The 21,766-nt window shown below is 59.0% G+C and overlaps 2 protein-coding genes across 2 annotated transcripts; both read right to left on the bottom strand.

Annotated features, from left to right (window-relative positions):
- Nucleotides 1-1,643: 1,643 nt before the first annotated feature.
- On the bottom strand, nucleotides 1,644-8,721 carry SHISA7 (shisa family member 7). Its single transcript, XM_036276083.1, has 4 exons — nucleotides 8,042-8,721; nucleotides 6,551-6,705; nucleotides 4,070-4,219; nucleotides 1,644-2,287 (listed from the first exon to the last, which is right to left on the bottom strand). Exons 1-4 carry the CDS (start codon nucleotides 8,719-8,721, stop codon nucleotides 1,644-1,646), a joined length of 1,629 nt encoding a protein of 542 aa, XP_036131976.1.
- Nucleotides 8,722-13,228: 4,507 nt separating this feature from the next.
- ISOC2 (isochorismatase domain containing 2) lies at nucleotides 13,229-20,811 on the bottom strand. Its single transcript, XM_036275285.1, has 6 exons — nucleotides 20,730-20,811; nucleotides 16,830-16,967; nucleotides 15,849-16,058; nucleotides 15,466-15,536; nucleotides 15,238-15,355; nucleotides 13,229-13,626 (listed from the first exon to the last, which is right to left on the bottom strand). Exons 2-6 carry the CDS (start codon nucleotides 16,962-16,964, stop codon nucleotides 13,546-13,548), a joined length of 615 nt encoding a protein of 204 aa, XP_036131178.1. The 5' UTR covers nucleotides 16,965-16,967; nucleotides 20,730-20,811; the 3' UTR covers nucleotides 13,229-13,545.
- Nucleotides 20,812-21,766: the final 955 nt, after the last annotated feature.

Below are 21,766 nucleotides of genomic sequence, written 5' to 3'. Positions count from 1 at the left end.
GACACCATTGGCTATGGGGAAGCTTGGGAGAAGGTGACCCTATATGGTTGTGATAAATCCTGGAAGAGGATGGTACCGTAGTTGTGGTGGATCCTGGGAGATGAAGATACCATAGGTCACAGGGAAATGATGTTATCATCAAGCATGGTTAGCATTTGACTCCAGGTGCAAAGCTATCATGAGCAGTGGAAGTCTTGTGGTGCTGATGATGTCATCAGCAAGATCAATAGCAGGCAGACCCCACCCTCCCTGACCCCAGCAGGAGGCCAGGACTTTGTTGACAGAGGCAATGATGTCTCTAATTATGGCAGAGAGAAGTGGCACCTGCCCTTGAAACACCATCGAGTCTCAGGACTCTGAGAGCCTGGTGGGCCAGAAGAGCCTCCTTGAGAAAAGAAGCCAGTCTGGGAGCACTGCCCTCTGGGAACCACACAGGAGGTGACATCACCGCACAAGGGTGGGACCCAAGGCCCAACCTCCCTTCAGAGGGAGCGTCGGGTGGAGATCCGACAGCACATGTCCCTGGGGTCAGGGGAGGAGTGACCATGTGAAGTCATGAGGGGACAAGGCAGAAACTGGTGACACCAGCACAAGTGATGGCCCCTCAGAGCAGGCAGTGTCTCTAGTGATGACATCATAGCATTGGGGCGGAGCCTCAGACGGGAGCGGGGGGTCCTCACTGCAACCAACCTATAGACAGACCATCACCTCTGAGGAGACCCTTCTGGATGGGGGCAGCCTCCCCAGTGATGACATCCCTCAGGGGCCATCTCAGGACAGGGCACTTTCTCAGGGACTCTGGGCCTGCCATGCCCCCTTGTGATGGGGCAGCAGTGAGGTTTCTCACAGTGTCCTCTCAAAGCAGGCGGGGTCTGGAAGTGACATCACAGCCCCCCGGAAGAGGCACAGTCCCTCTGATGATATCATAGGGCAAGGCACCTTCTCTGGTGATGGCATCACAGGAAGGAGGTGGAGTCCCTGTGATGGTGCTGTGGACAGGAGGCCTTGTGTCTAGTGACAACACGCTTGGTGAGGTTTTCTCCTGCAGTGTGTCCCAGCAAGATGGCTTTGTCTGTAGTGATGACATCATAGACAGAGGCATCTTCTCTGGAGGAAAATATTTGTCTGATGATGATGATGTCAAAAGAGGCCTTTTGGTGCCAGAGATGATGTTATAAGGGTGAGACTTGTCTCTGCAGTGACATCACAGGAAGGAATTGTTGTCTCTAGGGATGATGTCATAGGACAAGGCATTGTCTCTGCTTTGACATCACAAGAAGGAAGTCTTTGTGATGACCTCATGGAACATGGCCTCTAGTGATGACCTCAGGGGAAGGTTTGGTCCCTTTGTTAACATTGTTGCTAGTGATAACCTCACAGGCAGGCCTCTTCCTCTGTGATGACGTCATGGGAAGGAGCCTGGCCTCAAACAGTGACGTATGAGGAGAGATCTTATCTGCTGTGACATTCTAGCAGGAGGCCTAGTCTCCTGTGACGATTTCATTCAAAGCAGTGTCCTCAGAGGCAGCCCCCCCACCCCCACCCCAGGCCACGGGCCAATCTGGGTCCCAGGCCCCTGGAGTTGAGGGATGCAAGCTGAGACGGGGCCGCCAGGCCGAAGCCCTGCAGCCCCCGGCCTGGCCTCAGACAGTCACCTCGTTCTTGCTGGCGGTGCGCAAGTGCTGGGGCAGGTGATGGCCAGGGATGAACTGCAGCTGCTCCAGCGTGCCCTGGCGCTGGAAGGGCGGCCTGCGGGCCAGCGTGCCCCCGCCTCCGCCGGCGTCCGCCATCCAGGCGGGCTGCGGAGAGCCGTGCAGGCCGTGGTGGTGGTGCGCGTGCAGGCCGGGCGGCGGGGGCAGCCCGTGCAGCGGCGTGGGGGGCCCCCCGGGCCCCAGCAGCAGGTTAGAGTGGGAGGCGGCCAGGCCCGCGCGGGAGGTGGGCTCTGGCGGCAGCGCGGGGCTGCGCGGGGGCGACAGCAGGTGCTCGCGGCTCTGGCGCAAGGCCTCGGGTGACGACAGGAGCAGGTGCTCCTGCGACACCAGGCGCGCGCGAGGCAGCGTGAACTCGTAGCGCGACCGGCCCCCGTTGCCCAGCAGGTGCTCCTGGGACATGACCCGCCGGGGGTTGGGCGCGGGCGCCAGGCCCAGCTCTTCCGGGCTGCCCCAGCCGTCCATGCGGTAGCCGCCCCCGGTGCCCGGTCGCCGCAACGTATGCAGGGGCAGCGTCCCGCGGGGCACCTCCCCCAGGTGCCAGTGCTTCAGGTAGGCCTCGTCCAGGTCCTTCTCGGCTGGAGAGAAGGGGAGGAGGCGCAGGGTCCGTCCCAGCCAGCCCAGAACCTACCCTCGCTCCTGACTTCCCTACATCCCGCCCCGCCCTGCGCGCTGGGCCTGCGCCCCCACGGGGACCCCCAGCATCGCCCAGAACACCCGGGTCATTAGCCTGGGCAGGGGCACAATTGAATCAGAACATCAGACTAGCAATGTGGCCAAAATACAGACTCCCAGGCCCCTCCTGCCACGCTGGGCAGGTAGATGTGGGGACTTTTTTTTTTTTCTTTTTGCGCCTCAGAGTAGTTCTTTTGGGAGTAGAACCCAACGTTTGCTTTTGAGGAAGCATTTCCCCCTCCCTTGCATCCTGTTCTTCAGTCTTGGGGATGTGACCCATAGGGGGGTGGTGAAGTCAATTTTATAGGTAGTGACTGGCATTTTGAAAAATGAAAGAGAATAGAAAATTCTCTTCCCCATAATAAGAGAATGAGGGTGAGTACCGGCTCATACATTTTTTTTCACTTATGTGTGTGTTATTGATATATGAATGGATAAAGTGACATAATTCCTGAGAGTTGTTTTAAAATAATCCACCAAGCCCAGCCAGTGTGGCTCAGTGGATTGAGCATCGTCCCGCGGACTGAGAGGTCCCAGTTCAATTCCTGGTCAGGGCACGTGCCTGGGTTTCCCGCTCCATCCCTATTGGGGGTCGTGCAGGAGACAGCCAATCAATTGATGTGTCTCTCTCACATCGATGTTTCTATCTCTCTCTCTGCCTTCCCCTCTCTCTCTCAAAAAAACAAAAATCAATAAAAACATATATTTTCTTTTTTTTTTTTTTTTTTTTTGTTATCCTCACCCAAGGACATTTTTCCATGTTTTTGTTCAGATAGAGTGGGAGGGAGAGAGGGAGGAAGAGAGAGAGAGAAACATCGATGTGAGAGAGACACATCCAGTGGCTGCCACTCACACGACTCCAACCGGGGCCGGGGACAAACTGCAACCGAGATACATGCCCTTAGCGGGAACCGAACCTGGGACTCTCTGGTCTGCGGGCTGACGCTCTAACTGCTGATCCAAACTGGCCAGGGCTAAAAAGTATTTCTTATTTAGCTCACAGTTAAAACTTTTTGAAGGATGCTCCACTGCTAGGGATGGGCCACTGAGCCAGAAATGTCCCATCAGAGTCACAACGATTGGTTCAGGGATGAGTATGTGACATTGTTTGGGCTGATGAGACCCAGGCCTGGAATTGTTGCTGGCGTCATTGGGAGAGACTCTTTTCTGCTGGTTGAATGGCCGCCTGAAATTCTCAGGCCACTCTTTACCACCATGAGGGGAACTATCTGTCTGAAAATGAAGCCAGCCCAATGCTTAGCAGAGCTGAGAGATGTAGAATCCCCTTTTGATAGACAGCTTTTGAGCACCTGGATCCAGCCACACCTGAAGCCCGTGACCCATAGCCTTCCCATTGCCAAGCCCACTTAGTTACCTCTGTGTGTGTGTGTGTGTGTGTGCTTAAAGTCATATTTCTATTCACTGCAAATGCAAGTCCTGATAAATACAGTAGATGGTATGTGTGTGTGTATGTGGAAGAGAACCATGAATTAGCATTTATAAAAGCACCCCAGGTAATTCTGATACAAAACTACTGCAGGTAATTCTGGGACAAACTTGGAGAAGAACCTGGGGGAGGCTCTAAACCGACAGAGGTCTGTTGGGCCACTGTCCACGGTCCTGAACCCAGGCCCTGGCCGGGACCCCGCCCCATGGTTTCGGCTGCTGCCCTTCCGGGGACTCACCCAGCCTCTTGAGGGAGGAGTAGCGGTTGAGTTCGGATTTCACAGCGGCCTCGTAGGACGGGGGCAGGTGCGAGAGGTTGTGGAAAGACCGAGAGCAGGACAGTGTAGAGTAATGCAAGGAGGGGCTGGGTGGTGGGGCGGCCCTCCAGTCTGGGGCAGAGAGCACAGCTGGGGTCAGTCCAGCCCCTCCTCCCTCCGACCCCGGAGTCCAGGCCCCCAGCCCCTCCTCCCTGAGAGCCAAGGAGTCCTGGCCTCCAGCCCCTCCTCCCTCAGACCCAGGAGTCCGGGCCCCCCGCCCTCCTCCCCCAGACCCAGGAGTCCGGGTCCCCAGCCCCTCCTCCCTCAGACCCAGGAGTCCCGGCTCCTAGCCCCTCCTCCCTCAGACCCAGGAGTCCGGGCCCCCAGCCCTCCTCCCTCAGACCCAGGAGTCCAGGCCCCCAGCCTCCTCCCTCAGACCCAGGAGTCCAGGCCCCCAGCCCCTCCTCCCTCAGACCCAGGAGTCCAGGCCCCCAGCCCCTCCTCCCTCAGACCCAGGAGTCCAGGCCCCCAGCCCCTCCTCCCTCAGACCAGGAGTCCAGGCCCCCAGCCCTCCTCCCTCAGACCCAGGAGTCCAGGCCCCCAGCCCCTTAGAAGTATAAATCTGGGATTCCAGTCCCTCAAAGCTCCCGCCGTTCAGGCTGCCTCTGCTCCCCTCACATCGTGAGACAGGCTCTTTGCTGGCAAAGAGGACATGTCACAGGAGGAAGAGCAACTGGCCCTTGCTCAGCACCCACTGGGTGCCCTGCCCCAGACTGGGGGGTAGGCTTCTGCATCTCCCTACCAACATGGGTGGGAGAGAGCTGACCACTTCTGGTGTCCAAATGGGGAAACTGAGGTTCATTCCGTCACCTGGCTGGACTGTGAGGACAGGCTCCCAGGGTCTCACACCTGCTCTGTCCCAGCACCCAGCTCGTGTGCAGTCAAGGGAAGGAAAGGAGCCCTGTTGTCCCCAGCCCAGCCCTGGTTCGTACCAAGCGTGGTGGCATGGTGCTTGGGGCTGTTGATGTTGAGGTGCAGGTAGTTGTGGTGCAGGTTATCTGTGGGGACCAAGAAGGGAGGTGGCATCACCATCATTGCTCGCTGTCGGCTGGTGCCACTGTCCTGGTCTCATGGAAGGCTCCCCACTCACATCCACCTGGTCCCCAGCTCTGGTCCCACCTGCCTCCTGAATCTCAGCCCTGACCTGCCTCTCTCTGCTGGGTCATCAAACCAGCCGTTTGGCCATTGGCCAGCCATGTCCAAGGTCTGCCCCACCGCGGAGCTCCTACATCCACATCTGCCCCTCGGCTGCTCAACACTGTTCCGGTGTCTTCATAACGCACTGGGCACAGGCTAAGCCGGCAACAGCATTTGAGGCCTGCGTGACTTGGCCCAAGCTGACGTCTGCAGTCTCATCTCCCACCCCTCCTCTCAAGCCACATTTCTCTCTGGCACCTGACTGAGCCCAGCTCAGTCCCACCACAGGACCTTTGCACATGCTGTTCTCGCTACCACAAATCCCTGCCTCTCCATCTTTGTCTGAAGAACTCCTACTCATCCCTCAAGATCCATCTCAAATGTTTCTTATTACTACTACTCAAACCCAGCTCAGGCCTGTCCTTTACAGCCTGGACCATCATCCCAGCCTCTCCCCTTCACGTAGAATAGCTTTCCTGCCTACTTCTGACTTTGCTCTAAACTCCTCTGTGGCTCCCCATCGCCCTCAGGGCAAAGATAGAGCTCCTCAGCTCGGTGTGGCATTCAAGGCCCTTCCTCGGGTGTCTGCTCACTCTCTCCCCAGCCTGACAAGCTCCACGCCAGCCAGAGCTCCCTCAGCCCAAGTAACGCCCCTCACCCTCCAGACCACTGCTCAGGCTGTATTTCCTGGGGGAGCCTTCCTCCTCCAACCAGAGGAGACCCTTGCAGCCTGCTCCAGCTCCCTGACTTCTGGACGCACTCACCATGAAATACAAGAATAACAACAGCTCGCAGGTACACAGCACGTTTTCTGGGCCAGGCACGGCTCTGAGCACCAGACTCGCTTGTTCACCGGATCTTGACAACAGCCCTATCGGGGGCACGGGCTGCTTCTCATATTATGGGTGAGGACGCGGGCTTGCCCCAGGTCACACAGAAGCAGAGCCAGGATGCCAAACCCAGCAATCTGGCCCCCGACAAGTTCTACTTCAACAGGCGCGTCCTGGTGTGTCCTTGGCTGTTGGGTGGTCTGACTCGGAATTTGTCAAGCGCAGGGGCTAAATCTAAGTCACCCTGCCGTCCATGGCGCCCACTCAGGGTGTCCACGGGAGGCAGGGAGGGGGCTCTCGCTCACTGCGGAGGCGGGAAGGCTGAGGTTGGGGGTGGGGCCTGAGCAGCCAGAGGTGGGGCCACCTGAAGAGGGTGGGGCTACTGGGATGGGGGCGTGGTCACAGGCCACTGCCGCAGCTCTCAGGTGCCACTCACCGAGATTGGAGGGCTTCATAGAGTTGTAGAGGTTCTTGGGTGTCCTCGGGGCCATACTGTCAGGACCCCCGATCCCTGGGGTCAAGGAGCTGCTTCGTGCCCGGTCCGGGCGGGTCCCGGGTCCCGCCTGATGCCTCAGAATGTCCACCAGAGCCCTAGAGGTGGCAGAGGGATGGTCAGTGGCCTGAGGACCGGGAATAGGGGAGGGAGGACCCAGGCTTCTTTCCCCTCCCTATTCTCAATTTTGGGGTAATCTGTCAACTCAGCTTGGCTGGGCTTCTGCCTTTGGCCACGCCCCTCGCTAATGGCAATCTGAGCACTGTCCGCCCAAAGGTTCCTGGGGTCACACTTCCTGCTTGAAGTGTCCCTGCCCACCCCGACTTGGAAGCTTAATCCTGTTTCTTTGTCGCCTTTCCAATGGGGATAAAGGGTTCCCCATTTACCCAGTTACGCAGACCCCCAATCTTAGAATCACCCTTGGCTTCTCTTTTTCTTTCCCTCATGTTCCTCAGCAAGCTTGCGGATTCGACCTCCAAAATACACCGCAAGTCGACTGCTTCTCAGCACCCCCGCTGCTACCAGCACTACCTCTCAGCTGGATCATTGCCACAGTGACCTAACCAGTCTCCTGCTTCTGCCCCTGCCCCTTGCAGCCTTGTCTCGCCGCCGCGCAGGCTGAGCGCAGGCCCCTCCGGTGGCTCCCCCATCACCCTGGAATAAACCTGGTCCCTGCTGCCTCTGTCCACCTCCTCCTTGGCACTGCTCTCCAGCTGTATTGGCTCCTTCGCGGTCCTGCAAACAAGTCACCTCAGGGCCTTTGCACATACTGTTTCCTCTGTCTGAAATGCCATTCCCACAGATACCTGCTTGGTTTGCTCCTTTCCTCCAAGTCTGCTCAGAGAGGCCTTTCCTGGCCACTTCATATAAAACAACACCCCCCTCAATTCCTTATGCTGCTTAATTTTCCTCACAGTTGTCAGTCTCCAAAAGTATATTGCATATTTGTCTGCTTGCTTACTGTCTGGGCCACTAACTTTTATGATAATGCTGGCCAACCTTTATTGAGGGCTTACCGTGTGCCAGGACTCAACATGAATCAACCCACTTAATCTTCATTACAGTCCGAATGGGCGGGGAACATTTATTAGCCCCATTGTGCAGACGAGGAAACAGAGGCACAATTGCCCGGGGTCGCACAGGTCACAGGCAGTAGACCTGGGATGGGAAGCCAGGCTTGCCCATCAGGGGAAGGACCTTGTTTTGTTCACCCCCGGATCCCCAGCTCCTGGCCCACAGAAAGTGCTCAAGAAGTATTTGCTGAATGCATGAGGCGTGAGCCTCTCTGACACTCCACAGCCAGGCATTCGTTTGCTGCCTCCTTGGTCTCTGACCACGCCCCCACCCCTGTAGTCCCGCCCCCGACGGCTCCACCTTCCGTTGCCCAGGCCCCGCCCCCAGGCTCCCTACCCTCCTGCCCCAGCGCGCACACACCTGGGCACGTTGATATCCCGGTGCGCCCTGGGCGCACGGGACGCCTTGCTGAAGGCCACTTTGGCTCCGACGCCTACGGCCAGGGCGAAGCTGATGACCCCGCACACTACGTAGGCCGTGCTGCCCCCGGGGCCCTCGCCCCCACGCACCCCGTTGCCCCCTGCCCGGCCCCCTTCCAGCCACCCGGCCTGGCCGGGTCCGGGCCCCCCGCCCGCACCCCCGGCGCCACCAGCGCCCCCGGCCAGTGGCGGCGGCGTGGTGGCCCAGCGCGGCGTGTCGTAGTTGGAGCAGGAGGCCTGCGCCAGACGCATGTGGCGGTGCTCGCAGCAGAAGCGATAGTGGCAGGTGCCGCAGCAGAAGCGGTAGGAGCCCGTGCTGCAGTTGAAGGTGGCATCGTACTGGCCCATGACATCGTAGTAGCCGTGGCAGAGCTCTGCCGGAGGGGGCGCCCGCGCCGCTGCGCCCGTCCCGCTCGCGGGGCTGGTCCGCGTGCCGTTGACGCCGGGACCCGCCGCGCCCCCGCCTCCCGTCAGAGCCCCGGTCAGGCGCCGCAGGTGCGCCAGCAGGGCGGGCAGCGGACCCGGGGGCTCCGCGCTCGTGGCGTTGGACGGGCGCGCCCTGGCCTGGTCAGCGGTCGAAGCCAGGAGCAGGAGGGTCCCGAGGAGCAGGAGGGCCGGCATGGGTGGTGCAGGAGGTCCAACGGGGCCGCCAGGCTGAGCGGAGAACCGAGGCTGGAGCGGAGGGCGGGTGAAAGATGTCCACAGGTGGGGAAATATGGAGATGCGTGGCCAGAGAGGATGAGGAAGGGAGGCGAGGGAAGATAGACGGATGGAGACGGAAAGGATGAGTGGAGAGGAGACGCACGGGTCCAGTATTGGTGGTTTCACCCGGCAGTGGAGGAAGGGGAACAACGGAGACATACCCAGACCAGGCCGGAGGAGAACAGAATGATAAATGGTAACGATGGATGGAAAGGATCAACGGAAGTGATGGATGGGAGAAAAGATTGGGAATGAGATGTCAGATGGGTGGACAAAAACCGATGTGATGGAGAAGGAATCGTGGAAGTGGGTGATGGAGAGTAAGAGGCCAGATGGGGTGAGAGAGAGGAAGGAGGATGGGGGGATTGAGAGGGGAGGGTTGGGGACACGGAGAGAGGAGTTCGGGAGGGGTCAGAGGGAATAGAGGGAGGGAATGCAGGAAGACAGGAGAAGAAGGTGTGGGTGGGGGGAGGAGAGAGAGATTGAAGTTGAGAATTTGAGTTTGTAGGCCAGGCAGGTGGGAAGGAGGATTGCAGGGTTCTCAAGCTCGGCGCTGCTGACTTTTGGGGACCAGTGTTTAGCAGCATCCAGTACACACCAGGAGCATTCGAATTCCCACACATCCTGACAGCATAAAATGCCTGCTGGCATTGCCAAATGTCACCAGGGGCACCGTTGTTGCTCTTGTTGAGAACCACTGGCTTAGATCCCTATGTTCTTCAGTCCCCCCAAACACTTACTTCTTTCCTGTATCCAGATCTAACAGTCAAGGGATTTCAAGCCTCAGTGTGTCTGTCTGCCTCAGTGTGTCTGTGTATCTGTGTGTTCGTCTGTCTGTCTCTCTCTCTCTCTCTCACACACACACACATACTCACTTCAAATGTGGGCACCAAAGTTTCAACAGGTCCCCTGATTTGCCTGAGCCCCACAGTGCCCAAGCAGTGGAGCGGGCCCTGAACTCAGGTCCCAGGGTACCATCACCCACAGAACGTGGATGCCCGAATCACACACAGAGCAACGGTTCACACGCACGCAGACACCCCTTCCAACAGTGCCACATGCACACAGCAGTGTGGGTCCCTTTATTCACTGATGGCTGCCACATAGGGCTGGCAGGCTGGGCACCGCACAAGGGGGTCTGGCTGGAACCAAGAGGGGCTTTCCTCTCTAAGGTGGGCCGGCTGGGTTGCATCCATCTGTGGGAAGTCTTTTTCAGACTCACACAAAAGTGCCATCTGCCAGCCAAACCATAGACACTGGGAGGCCACCTAGGGCCAAGGGCACCTTTACCTCACCTGTACAAAGGCTGCTGTGTGGGCTAGCGTTGTGCCTGCTCAACCCCCATTCTGTGCCAAGTCTCCCCTGGCTCCATGGACAAATTCTCCTCCTCCTGAGAGTCCCATTGTCTTCTCTGACTGCACACAGGTGCACACACCCAGGGAGACACAACTCCAGGCCACTGACGACTCTGGGGGTGGGGGGTAGAGCAGTAACACATCCCCTCGAAGCCAGCAACACACTCAGACACATCACACACACACACACACACACACACACACACCTCCTCCTGCTCCAGCCTCACCTCCCAGGGCAGTGCAGGGCAGCACCCACTGGTGGGAAGGGGACCCACACCTAGGGACACGTGGCCTGTCCAGACACAAGGATACAGGGGAACAAGTTGACCCCTTTGGTCACACAACAGAACTTATATACACAACAACACAAAGTATGGGGCACCCACACAGTGTCCCAGGCGCAACATTCAAGGACACCCCATGTGTCATCCCGATGGCCCACCTGGAACCTCCTCGCAATACCCAACTCCACGTGGACACACAGCCATGCATGTCTGCGTGTTTCAGCCTACAGCATATAATAGACATCGTGACACTCTGGGACCACACACAGCTCATGCACACAGGTAAGAACTTGCTCAAACCAGCTACACACAGATGGACACGCGACTGCACATATCACAGCCCCAGTCATGCAACCTTGTGGGTGCACACACACACGTGTGCAAACACATCCTCACCCAGTGGTGGAGATTCTGGAAGCAGGCATGTGACAACCCCCCACACAGAGCCCCACCCCTGCCGCCACCCCTTCCCCCACCCCCATTCACTCATACAGCGACACTTTTTTCCTCCACAGGTGGAGAAGAAGGGGGCCTCTGGGACCCAATCTCCTCCCTCTGCACTTTGCTTGCCCAGCGGATCCAGGCCAGAGGTCCGGCTGTGCCCCAAACCGCTTCAACCCTAACAAGACCTAAGACACACGCACATATGGGTGGACAGAGATCAGGAGAGCCAGCTAAGCTGAAGGAGGGGTTCCCCAGCAGGCCCCACTGGCTCCCTGCGCTCCTGGAGAACCCCTCCCCCTACCTGGCACCCTGCACAGCACTTTGCCCCACCCTCTGGCCCCCACCCCTCCCCTGACCCTGCCAGCTGGAGGTGGGAGCCAGGGCTCCGTGGGGCCTGAGGAGCCTGGAGGCAGTGGAGATTGGGAGAGATGCCGCAGAACCTGGGGAGGACAGGGAGAGGGAACCTTGGGAGGGGGCAGACGCCCAGAGGGTGATAGAGACCCAGAAAAAGAGGCAGAAGTCCTGGCTCTGGGAAGCTGGGGGCTGGAGGGGAGTCCGCAGGCGGAGGTGGACGGAAACTGAGGGTCGTGGTGGGCCCTGAGGAAGAGGCGGTGGAGGACTGGGCCAAGCTCACGGGCTGGGCCAAGCTCACGGGGTCCGAATGCAAAGGGAGGGGTGAGGGTCGGTTTGGGGCTAGGATGTAGAAAGCGAGGAAGAGGAGGCAGGGATCTGGGTTCAAGAGGAGGCGGACCAGCAGGTGGGGAAAAGTGGAGGGAGAAAGTAAGGGGTCCGGGTGGGGGCGGCAAGGTGGGGGATCCGGTGTTGCTCCTCCCATTTCCCCCACCCCAAAACGCCCCTCGCCGCCAGGGAGGCGGAGACTTAGGGAGAGACGTGAACTCTCCCTCGACGCATTCAGGTGGCATTCAGGTGGCGGGCCCAGACCGGGTCCCTGCGGTCCCCCTCCCCGGCCCCCCAGGTCCCTAGGCCTTCCTGTCGCTTGTGCCTCCTTGTCCATCCCTCCTCCCAGGGCGGGTCTCTCGTCTCTAACGGGATGTGTCCTGGGTCTTGGTCTCTCCTTGCCGGTGGGTGTCTAGACCTCGCATCTCTGCGTCTCTGCGTCTCTGCCCCTGGGCTCCCTCTCTCGCTGACCCCTTCTCTGAGTCTGTTTTCCGTGTGCCAGCATTTCCCCTTCCCCTCGCCCTCTGTCTCTGTCTCTCTCTCCTGTCTCTGTGTCTCTTTCCCAGGTTTGCTGTCTACAAATCTCTGCTCCTCTGAGTGTCTCTGCCCCCCCCCCCCACTGCGGACCACCTGTCTCCCTCCTGGTCCCCCTACTCTCTCTCGGCCGGGTTTAGAGGGGCGGGGTGGGGGGGCGCTGCGGCTGAAGCTGTGTGTTCCCAGCGCAAAATAGACTCCTGTTGCCATGGCGACGCGAGCGCGGCCTCCGAGACGCGAAGCTTCAGGCTGAGGAGGGGGGAACACCTGGATCCGGAAGGCGGGGGCCGGGGGCGCCGATGCCTGATCCCAGGGACTCCTGGAGGAGGGAGACTGGACTCCTAGGTCCTTGGGGAGAGGGGGTACTGGGTGCTCTGACGCCGGGGTCCCAGCCTTCTGGAAAGGGTCTGGGGTCCAGGGATGGAGATTGATTCTCCAGTGGGGGTGGGCTGGCTGTGAGCTCTGACACCTGGGTTCTTGAGGGACACAGAGGTTGCCTTAGGTCCCCAAGGTTAGGAGTGGGGTGGGGAACAAGGACTGCAAATCTCAAGGGGCTGAGAGGCCTTGACGTTGGGGGGTCCGTAGAGTCCCGACTCCCAGATTTCTAAGGGAGCTGCAAGATTCTGGGAGCCCCTCTGTGGATCCCCTGAATCCCGCGTCTTAGGGGCGCAGGGACCCCTGAGATGCTGTCTGTCCTTCCCATCCGTTCAACCATTCATCCGCATGCCTGTCTCTTCCTTCCTCCCTTTCCCACGACCCCGTGCCTCAGTTTCTCCCTCCGCGCCGGGTGCGGTCCGCTCACCTCACTTTCCGGATGCGGGACCCTTGGGGATTCTGGGGTGGCGGCGGCGTGGGGGGCCGGCCGGGGGAGGCAGAGCGAGCGCGTCTGCAGCCGGCTGGGCTGGGCGTGCGCGCGCTGGTGGGGGGCGGCCGGCAGCGTGCGGGCGACCCTGCCGGCAGCTCTTTTCGGTGCAGATGTGATAGGGCCAGCCCTCGCTTTTGCCTCGCGCCGGCTCGGAGCCGAGAAGAGGCACCTCCCCCTCCCCACCTGCTGGATACCCCGCTTGCCCACTCCCGCAGCCCCTGTCGCCCCCGGGATACCCCCCAAATCCAAGAATGGTTCGGTCCACAGCCACATCGATGTTTATTCTGCGAGTGCGGGTCCCACACAAGTCTGTGACACTCCCTTCCCCTCCCTTTTCCACCCCGTGAAGTGGCCCGGGGCCGAGCCCCGCCTCCAGCTCAGCTCAGCCAACGGTCATCCAGTTTCCAGGAGTTCATTTGCATTTCCGGGAGCTGTTGCCCAATGGCAGGGCAGCACCCGCCTCCCCTCCCGAGGGGGCGGTACTCCCGGTGGACTGCACCACTCTTGGGATCCAAGGATGGGGGAAAAGCGCTTCCACGGTGACAGGAGGGAGGGAGGTCTCTCCCCAAGGCAGAGTGGGAGTTCAGCGGAAGAGGGGGTTCTGGCCTTGGAAGAGGCCGAGCAGCCCGCTGTCCGGGGCGGGCTCCTTGATGATTTTCTGGATCTGTAGAGGGAGGAGGGTGTCAGGAAGTGTCCAGGGACCCCATTTCCAGGGCAGATCTGAGGGACACTTCTCTGTATCTCCCTTGCCTTCTTGGCAGCAAATGGCCAAACCAACCACTCCTTCTTCTCAAAACTTGTCCTGGGGCCTCCCTTTCATCATACCCACCCGAGTTAGCTTCCGATCACCTGCCATCTTTGTCTGCTTTGCTGGCTTGGGCTACAAAGACTGATGGAGGGGCTTCCTGTCTATGCTTTCTTCCTCTTAAGTCATCTCAACTCTCCCAACTCCCACAGCCAGCCCACACCTTGCCCCTCAACTCCAGACCCATTATGCTGCCGCCTCCTAGATGGCTGTCTCCATTTGACCTCTCACACTCGCGGGCAGCCCTTCTGCAGAGGACCACCTGGAGCCCCCGCCCGGCCGCCTTCTCCCAACGCCCCACGTCGCACCCATCCGCAAGCCCGTAACTCCTCCAGAAAACAAACAGAAGTAAGCAGAGCCTGCACCCGCTCTGGCACCCCTGGATCCTGACACCTACCCAACTGCAGCTCCCCTGCATGAGCCTCCATGGCCGCCTCTCGCTAAAATTCCAAGTTTTGGGGGAAGAAAAGGCCTGGCTCCTCTCTGCCTCCCCTCCTCCACGTTCACTCAGAACTCGGTGCCTTGTTCCAGTTCCTGGAATGAAGCACGTGGGTCCCACTGCCAGGCCTCTGCCCCAGCTCGTCCCTCTGCCAGGAACTCTTTTTGGATGACTGGCTGTTCCTCCCCCTTCAGGTCTCCACTTCAAGGCTATCCTCGGGAGGGGCCTCCCTGCTGCTTATTATTTCTCTTTTTTTTTATTTTTTGGTACGTGCCCCTAGCAGGAACTGAACCCGGGACTCTCTGGTCCATGGGCCAACGCTCTAACTGCTGAGCCAAACCGGCCAGGGCTATTATCTTATTTCTTACATACTCTGAAGGTGCCCTTCCCAGCCCCAGACCACAGTGTGTAATGGAATATTGATTGGCTTTTGCTGTTGTTGCCTCAGGACTTGCCACAGTGGCTGGCACATAGTAGGTGCTTAATTAAGGCTCAACATAACTAAGAGAAGAGGAAAGGGCAGAGCTCAGAGGGCCAGGAATGTCAAATTCAGGCAAGTCCTGTGATCCTGCAGGCCAATGGTGTGCAGCAGTGGGAACGACCTGGCCAGGCCTGGGTACTGGGGGAGCCCCTGAGCATGGATGCTGGCTGGGCCTGTGTGCCAGAGACCAGAGGAGAGGTCCAGAGGCCCCATCTGCAGGCCCTCTGCTGGGCTGTTCCTTCTGGTGTCTGCCTGGCTCCCTCCAGGCCTCATCTCACTCCAAAGTCACCTTCTCCCAGGCTTCCTGGACCACCCTGTACATGCTCCTCCTTGATTTTCTCTCCCTCCCTCCCTCCCAGCCTCTTTCTCTCTCCAGGCCTCACTGCCTGGCCAGCAGCTTCTCCTCTCATTGATTTACAGTTGACAGCGGGGTGTCCCCGTGAGAACTCAGCCCCCCTGGAGGCGGCAGCAGCCCTCTGTTCCCGGACGTGGTGGGGGCTGAGAAGACATTTGTCAGGTGTATGGAAGGTGAGGGATCGGGGACCAGTACCTCCTTGAACTGGGGGTGCGCAGCATCACCCACAAGCTGCAGAATGAGTCCTTCGCTGGTGGAGAGGAAGGCGCCGCTCTGCCGCATCCGGGCTAGTGCCACCAGGCGGTCCACCTGGCTGCAGGGGGAGAGGTGTCCGCACTGTGGCCCTGATACCCAGACCCCTGGTTCTCCCTGGGCGCCCCGTCCACACCCCACATGCACCCACCCCTTGCAGGACCCTCTCACCTGCGGGAGGAGCAGGCATCCACCACCAAGTGGACCTGCAGCCCCCGGTCCAGGAGGTCCAGGGTCGTGTTCTGAGGACAGAGAGAGGTCAGGGACAAGCCCAGGTGAGAACAGAGTCCCTGGTGAGGGTGAGGGACTGGGGTGCTGCGATGGGAATAAAGGTGGCTCACATCGAGGCAGGAGGCCCCCCGGGTCACAATGGGATCCTAGGGCAGGATGGGCACCCCAGGTAGGGCTAGGGGTAGGGTTAGCGGGGGGTCCTGTTTCAGGAAGTGTGTCACGCTGGGAGGATAGAGGGTTCTGAGTGAGAAAAGGATGTCCCTGTTGGGATGGAGCGATCCCAGGTGAGAGTGGGGGTCCCCAGGGGCCAGTCGGGGTCTCACCAGGATGCAGGCCTGGGTCTCGATGCCACAGAGGAGCACGGAGTGCAGGTGGGGGCGCGCATCCAGCTCCTTCCGCACCACAGGCACCATGCTGAAGCAGGTCTTGGGCAGGGGCTTCAGGCCCTCAGCCCCCAGCTCGGGCACCGTGGGGCCCAGGCCTTGTGGGTACTGCTCTGTCAGCACGACTGGCACCTCCAGCAGCCGGGCCACCTGTGCCAGAGAGGGGGAACAAAGGCCTGAGCCCGAGGGAGCCTGGACTCCCGGTCTAAGGGTAGAGGATGCTGGACTCCTGGTCTGAGGGTGGAGGGGCTGGACTCCTGGTCTGAGGGTGGAGGGGCCTGGACTCTTGGTCTGTGGGTGGAGGGGCCTGGACTCCCGGTCTGAGGGTGGAGGATGCTGGACTCCCAGTCTGAGGGTGGAGGGGCCTGGACTCCTGGTCTGAGGGTGGAGGGGCCTGGACTCTTGGTCTGTGGGTGGAGGGTGCTGGACTCCTGGTCAGAGGGTGGAGGGGCCTGGACTCCAGGTCTGAGGGTGGAGGGTCCTGGACTCCAGGTCTGAGGGTGGAGGGGCCTGGACTCCAGGTCTGAGGGTGGAGGATGCTGGACTCCTGGTCTGAGGGTGGAGGATGCTGGACTCCTGGTCTGAGGGTGGAGGGGCCTGGACTCCCGGTCTGAGGGTGGAGGGTGCTGGACTCCTGGTCTGAGGGTGGAGGGGCCTGGACTCCAGGTCTGAGGGTGGAGGATGCTGGACTCCTGGTCTGAGGGTGGAGGATGCTGGACTCCTGGTCTGAGGGTGGAGGATGCTGGACTCCTGGTCTGAGGGTGGAGGGGCCTGGACTCCCGGTCTGAGGGTGGAGGGTGCTGGACTCCTGGTCTGAGGGTAGAAGGTGCTGGACTCCTGGTCTGAGGGTGGAGGGGCCTGGACCCCAGTCTGAGAGAGGAGGTAACTAGACCCCAGGTCTGAGGGTGGAGGGGCCTGTACCTTGAGCATGCGGGCGGCCACAGAGACAATCTGGGGGAAGTACGCGATGTGGCGGAACTTCTCCTGCATGTCACACAGGAAAAGGATGGACGATCCAGGGAGGACTCGGCCCAGGCCGGGCTTTACAGCTGCCATGTCCTGAGGGTGGGCAGAGGGGCGGAGGGTGGGGCCAGGTGTAGGTGTGTGTGGTTTCTCTGCACGTCCGGGGTCCATGCACCTAGACCCTGGAGGGCCCTCCAAATCCCCTTCTTCCCACCTGCAGGCTTCACACCGGCTGTCCAAGGTCTGGAGCACACCTCTTTCTAATGTGTCCTGTTCAGCCAGGAGGCCACTTTCCCGGGAGGTCGCCTCTGACCCTATCCATCCCCGAGATCCCACCACATCTCAGGCTCCAACACTGACCCTCCCCGCACCCCCAGGGGGAAACTGAGGCCTGGGCAGGGCCGTGACCTGCCCAAGGGCCGCCGCTGGTAACAGGAAGCGGGATGTGACTTCTGAGGGGAAAAGGGCCTCGTGCTCCTGGGCTGCGCCTCCTCCCTCCTCTCTGCCTGGGGGTGGAACGGGCCTGCTCTGGGAGCCTTCCAGTAGGCTCCCCCCTTGGCCTCTGAAACTCAGTTTACCCAAGTGTGAACGGCCAGCTGAACTCCCTTCCAGGACTTGGAAGGAAAGGCTGGTGTGCCGTCCGTCCGGGGGACAGTGGTCAGCCATGGAAGGGAAGGAGGCGCTGGCATGTGTCACATTAGGGACGGACCTTAACAAGCACTCAGTGAGAGCCACTCCCTGAGGCCACAGTTGGAGGCTGTGTGTGCCGCATGCCACAGTGGTCAAATCCATACAGACAGCAGGCTGACTGGGTGGTTGTCCAGGGCTGGGGGCGGGGCAGTGGGATTGAGCAGTGACTGCCTAATGGGTAGAGGTTGTGTTTGGGGAGATGAAAACATTCTGGAAATAGATAGCACAATTGTTGCACATCATGAAGGTACTCAAATGCCACATATGTGTACACTTTAAAATGGCAACTTTTATGCTCCGTGTATTTGTGTATTTTACCATAATTAGAAAAAGAAAGAGCAAGGTGGGGCTGGTGGAGTTGCCTGCCCAGCATCCCTTTCAGGGAGGCGCTGAGACTCAGAGGGTGACTTGCCCGAGGTCCCACAGGGGCTAGAGGCCTGGCTGCCTCCCAGCAGGGCATCAGGGTTCCTGGGTCTTCACATGGCCCAGCCGTGTCCCCTGGAGGCCTGTGTCCCCTGAGCTGGCGCACAAATGGGGTTCTGGCTGGGATTCTGTTTGCAGCTCCCCGCTCTTCTGAGAGCTCACCCGTTTATTCCTCAGTTTGCCTGGGAAGCGGGAGAACCTGCAGACCCTGCAGACTGAGTGGAGGGCCGGACAGCTGGGCCAACCTGGCTGACCCTTGGGGGGAAGGTCAAGCGGGGTGATGAGTGCCTGTAGGTGTTTACAGTGATTCTTTCAACCAAACACATCTGCCATCAGAGATGTTCTCTGTGTGGCACATCTAGAATTTACAAACCAGTGTTTGGCTGAAATGGCGAATTTTATGCTATGTGAATTTTAAAAAAATTTTTCCCTTTATTGATTTTTAGAAAGAGAGGAAGTGAGAGGGAGAGAGAGAGAGAAACATTGATGAGAGAGAACATTGGCTGCCTCCTGCACGCCCCCCACTGGGGATCTGGCCCACAACCTGGGCATGTGCCCTGACTGGGAATCGAACCGGCGACCTCCTGGTGCATGGGTCCATGCTCAACCACAGAGCCACACCAGACAGACTGCTATGTGAGTTTTTTCTCAATAAAATACAGTGGAATGAAAATGCCCTCCAAAACTTTTGTTTCCCACATCAAGTTAATTAATCACCTAATTACAACCATCATGTGTGTGCTGGGGTTTCTAGGGAACCTGATCTGGGGTGGCAGGGTCAGGAAAGTTCTCCCGTAGGAAGTGAACAGAGAAAGGAAACAATCTTTTTGAAAGACAAAGCTGACCCTGCTACTTCCTGGTCTCACTGTCTTCCCCATGCCAGGGACCACTGCAGCCTTTTCCTGACCATGGTCCACCTCAGGGCCTTTGCCCATGCAGTTCCCTCCACCCGGAGCGAATCTAAACGTCCAAGGTTAGGGCACTGGTTATGTAAGTTATGGTATATCCATACCATGGAAATTTTTGCAGCCCAGAAAAATTACAAGGACACTCTCTAAGTAACAATATGGAAAGGTGTTCAAAAGAGGTTAACACTGGATAAAGGAAAGAACAAAAAGCAGAACAGTGTGTATAGCAATGCTCTCATTTTGCTCCCATTTATCCTCCCCAACAAAGAAGGGAAAAAAAGTGTGTGCACTGCTTCTATCTATACTTGCTCTGGGAGGCAGGCAGGCAGCAGGGGCTTCCGGCGGGAACAGGTCACTGCGGGACAGAGTGTGCAGATCTGGTTTTCACTGTGTGCAATTCCGTTCCTTTTGAATTTTGGACAGTGTGTAACAGGCTGTGTAGTCAGGAATAAATGCAGTGCAACAAGAGCCCTATATAGAGTGAGAACCCAGCAAAACCCGTCTGGCGTTCAAGTTATGGATGGTTATACTTACCCGTGACCAAGGGGTTGGGGGCTTCTGGGGTGCGGGGGGATGTTTGACTTCTAAATTTGGATGTCTACACCAGGGCATCCGCTTTGTGCAAAGTTATTTAAGCTGTGTGTCTGTGATTTGGGAATCTTCTTGCAAATATGGCATACTTCCATTAAAAGTCTTCAACACTGCAGGGCCGGTGTGGCTCAGTGGTTGAGCGTCAACCCATGCACCAAGAGGTCATCGGTTCGATTTTCAGTCAGGGCACATGCCCAGGTTGTGGGCCTGATCCCCAGTGGGGGGCGTGCAGGAGGTGGCCAATCATGTTCTGTCTCATCGATATTTCTGTCTCTCTCTCCCTCTAACTTCTCTCTCTCTCTAATATCAATAATTTTTTTTTTTTTTTTGGTATGTGCCCCTAGCGGGAACCGAACCCGGGACTCTCTGGTCCACAGGCCAACGTTCCAACCGCTAAGCCAAACCGGCCAGGGCTCAATAAATAATTTTTTTAAAAAGTCTTTAACATATCAAGTATGTCCGGCCACTGTGAGGCTGGACTCCAGTTCAGGCAGCGGGGCACAGAGGGGAGGGGGCAGGGCAGGGCGATCCAGGGGGCGGGTGCGGCTGGCTGTGGAGAAGGCAAAGGAGGAAGACCCCCGTTTTCTGGTCTGTGGCTGGCAGGTCCTGGGGATTAAATTGGGGACCTGGCCTGGGAAAGTGGTTTTGGGGAGAAGAGGAAAAATTGGAGGAGGGGTGTGTGTGAATGTGGGGAGGTCTGGGATGGAGACGGTTTTGGCGGTGCCTTGGGGGAGTGATGGGTGCCCAAGACCCGAGGAGGAGGGGCGGCCGGGGTGGGCGGTAACCTGGGGGCGGGGCAGGCAGCTTAGATCCCCACGAGGCCTGGGGCACCCGGCCCTTCTGGGCGCACTTCCTGATGGGTCACCTTGGGCAAGTTTCACGCTCTGTCTGAGCCTGAGTTTCCTCCGCAGAGCAATGGGGGTCAACCCCCCCACACCCCGCAGGGACGAGGTGGAATTGGCCGCAGAGGCGGGGGCCGTGCCCGGGAGGGAGTCCCCCCCCGCTGGAGGTTTGGACGGTGTGTAACAGGTTGTGGAGTCAGGAACAAGTGCGGTGCAATAGAAGAGCTACGTAGGGTGAGAACCCAGCGACCTGGACGCGGGACGTCCCGGCAGAGCCTCCGTTTCCCCACCGGCAAGGCGGGAAGGTCGGTCTCCGCGCACCGCCCGGGTGGGCCCGACCCGGAAGGCACGGGGTTCGAGCCCGGCCCACCGCCCCTCCGCAGGTGAGTCCTGGAGTCACTCACCTTTCAGGGCCCGGACTTCCGCCGCTCAAGTCCTCCCACCCGGTTCCCAGCCGCGGTCGCAGCTGGGCAGGATCGCGACACGTGGCCCAACCCCCTCGCCGTCCTCGTCCCGCCCACTCTGGCCGAGCCGCGCAATCGGCGCGCTCTGAGCTCTGCTCGGCCCCCGCTCCCAGCCAATCCGCAAGAGCCGCTGCTCCGCCCCCGGTTGTCAGTCCTGAAAGCGTGATTGGCCCGCCGAGGGGGCGGGAAGAAAAGCGCTTCCGACCAATGGGTAGGCGTATAAGACGTGAGTGGCGGGCCCAGGACGGAGCAGCGCGGTGAGTGCGCAGAACGCTGACTCCAGCGGAGGAGGTGGGTGGGGCCGCGGCTTTGCAAAGACCAGACCAAGAGGCTGAGAGAGAGAGGGAGGGGCCGTGACCAGGCCTGGGGAGGGTCTGGGTTTCAACCCTGACCTTTTTGTCAGGACAGAAACTTACAGCGACCCAAGCACTTTCCAGGGAAGGGTTACAGGCGCGATGCAGCTTGGAGTTTTAAGATCCCCCCACCCCCAGACCCCCTCAGTCTGTGTTCTCTGCAGCCTCAGATTCCCCATCTGTACAGTACCTGCCCCCAGGTTCATAAAATGTAGACTTTGTGCCTGGAAATGGGGTCGAGAGAAACAGAGAGAGAACTTCCCATCATTCTTGGAATAAAATCCAAATTACTCCCAAATCATGGTCTGACTCTGTCAGCCTCTCAGACCTCACCTCTCACCACTCTCCCCCTGCTCGCACCACTCCAGCCACTCTGGCTTCCACTGCTGTTTCCCAACCATCCACCCCAGGGCCTTTGCATGTGCTGTTCCGTCTGCCTGGAACCCCAGACCTTTGCATGGCCAGCTTTTTTTGTCCTTCAAGGCTTTCCCACCCGGTGTCAAATAGCTACTCGGTAAAATCGCAGTTTTATCTTCTTCACAGCCCTAATTCCAATCTGAAATTGGAGATAGGTCTCGCATTTAGAAAGATATGCCTGTCTTGATTTATTGGTCTTGTGTATTT

Source organism: Molossus molossus, unplaced genomic scaffold, assembly GCF_014108415.1.
Source record: "Molossus molossus isolate mMolMol1 unplaced genomic scaffold, mMolMol1.p scaffold_m16_p_21, whole genome shotgun sequence".
Classification (NCBI taxonomy): Eukaryota; Metazoa; Chordata; class Mammalia; order Chiroptera; family Molossidae; genus Molossus; species Molossus molossus.
This window is presented reverse-complemented; position numbering and strand designations above follow the sequence as displayed.